This window comes from Sphaeroforma arctica, assembly GCF_001186125.1.
Source record: "Sphaeroforma arctica JP610 unplaced genomic scaffold supercont1.7360, whole genome shotgun sequence".
NCBI classification, from domain to species: domain Eukaryota; class Ichthyosporea; order Ichthyophonida; genus Sphaeroforma; species Sphaeroforma arctica.
The window spans coordinates 1-1,446 of NW_014033198.1; the positions used below are offsets into that span (position 1 = coordinate 1).

Below are 1,446 nucleotides of genomic sequence, written 5' to 3' on the forward strand. Positions count from 1 at the left end.
GTATATGTATATATGTGTATGTATGTATACATATATATATGAATACATATATATATATATATACATATATATATATATATGTGTGAGTGTATATATATATATATTTATATATATATATTTAGCTCTCCAACACACGGGTGCAGGGTCATTTAGTCAGCTACCGTGCGTACCTATACCCGCATCAATGGCAACAACTGGGCCCATCCCTATGACACCTGTTCTATCTCGCGTAGGGTTTTAGGGTTCAGAATGCGGGACCAACCAGTCTGTTCCAGTGTCTACCCGCACGTTTATCGACGCAAAGGGGTTCTTCTTCTTCTTCTTCGCTTACCTACTCAAACCACTCCCGCGCGGCTGCGACTGTGTACCGTCCATACAACACACATCGTAGATTGCACAGGACACGCTGCTGCACTCCCGCGCGTACCAGGTGGCGGTGGACCAGTACGGCAGCAAGTGCAACGAGGCTCTCAGCAGCTTCATTGAGCTGATCTCCAGCTGCCAGGAACTCGATGAGGCAATGCACTCGGTGTACGATCTCGAGAAGATGACGTATGTGTGTGTGTGTGGTCTTGAGAAGATGACGTATGCGCGCATAAGGTCTCGAGAAGATGACGTATGTGTGTGTGTGTGGTCTTGAGAAGATGACGTATGTGTGTGTGTGGTCTCGAGAAGATGACGTATGTGTGGTGTGTGGTCTTGAGAAGATGACGAATATGTGTGTGTGTGGTCGCGAGATAATGACGTGGGTGTGTGTGTGGTCTCGAGACCTATGGCGTTCCTCATACCGCGTACAAAATCAACGAATTGATATATCGAGAGTCGGGCGTAGCATATGTGTTATTCTTGCGTATTTTTAGCGGGTGACCTTACCTAACCCGCAACTGTACAGTTTAATATATATTTAGAGGTATTACAATAGATATCTACTACTGTAACACACATGCATGTGAAAGGCCACGGGTTGGGTACGCTTTATGCACACCCATATATTTTTATTCTTGCCTTTTTTTATTCTTGTAAATCTTGTTTCTTATATATCCTTATTCTACACACCTTTATTCGTCGTATCTATCCTTTATTCTTATATATCTGTATTGTACATTTATTCTTGCATATCTTTATTTCTATCTATCGTTATTCTTATATATCTTTATTCGTATATATATGTATTCTTATCTATCTTTATTCTTATACATCAGTAATCTTATATTATTTTATTTTATTATATCTTTATTGGACAGTTTCCGACGATATCCTACAACAATACACTCTTTTCTCTCTCTTCTTTAGACTGGCCGTAGACAAACAACTGACACATCTCGAGAAACTGTTGGACGACGAATGAGCGCTCACACAAACTCTGAACTCGTCCGTCGCCCGTGCCTGTTTTAGGGTTTTAGGATTACAACCCTACTTGCACCCAACGAGACCTACCTACAAGGT

At 41.4% G+C, this 1,446-nt stretch overlaps 1 protein-coding gene across 1 annotated transcript; it reads left to right on the forward strand.

The window, feature by feature from the left end:
- Window positions 1-400: 400 nt before the first annotated feature.
- Window positions 401-552, forward strand: SARC_16112 (hypothetical protein; the record flags this gene model as incomplete). Its single annotated transcript, XM_014289778.1, has 1 exon — window positions 401-552. A coding segment is annotated over one exon (152 nt), but the record flags the coding sequence as incomplete, so codon positions are not given.
- Between the last annotated feature and the right edge of the window lie 894 nt (window positions 553-1,446).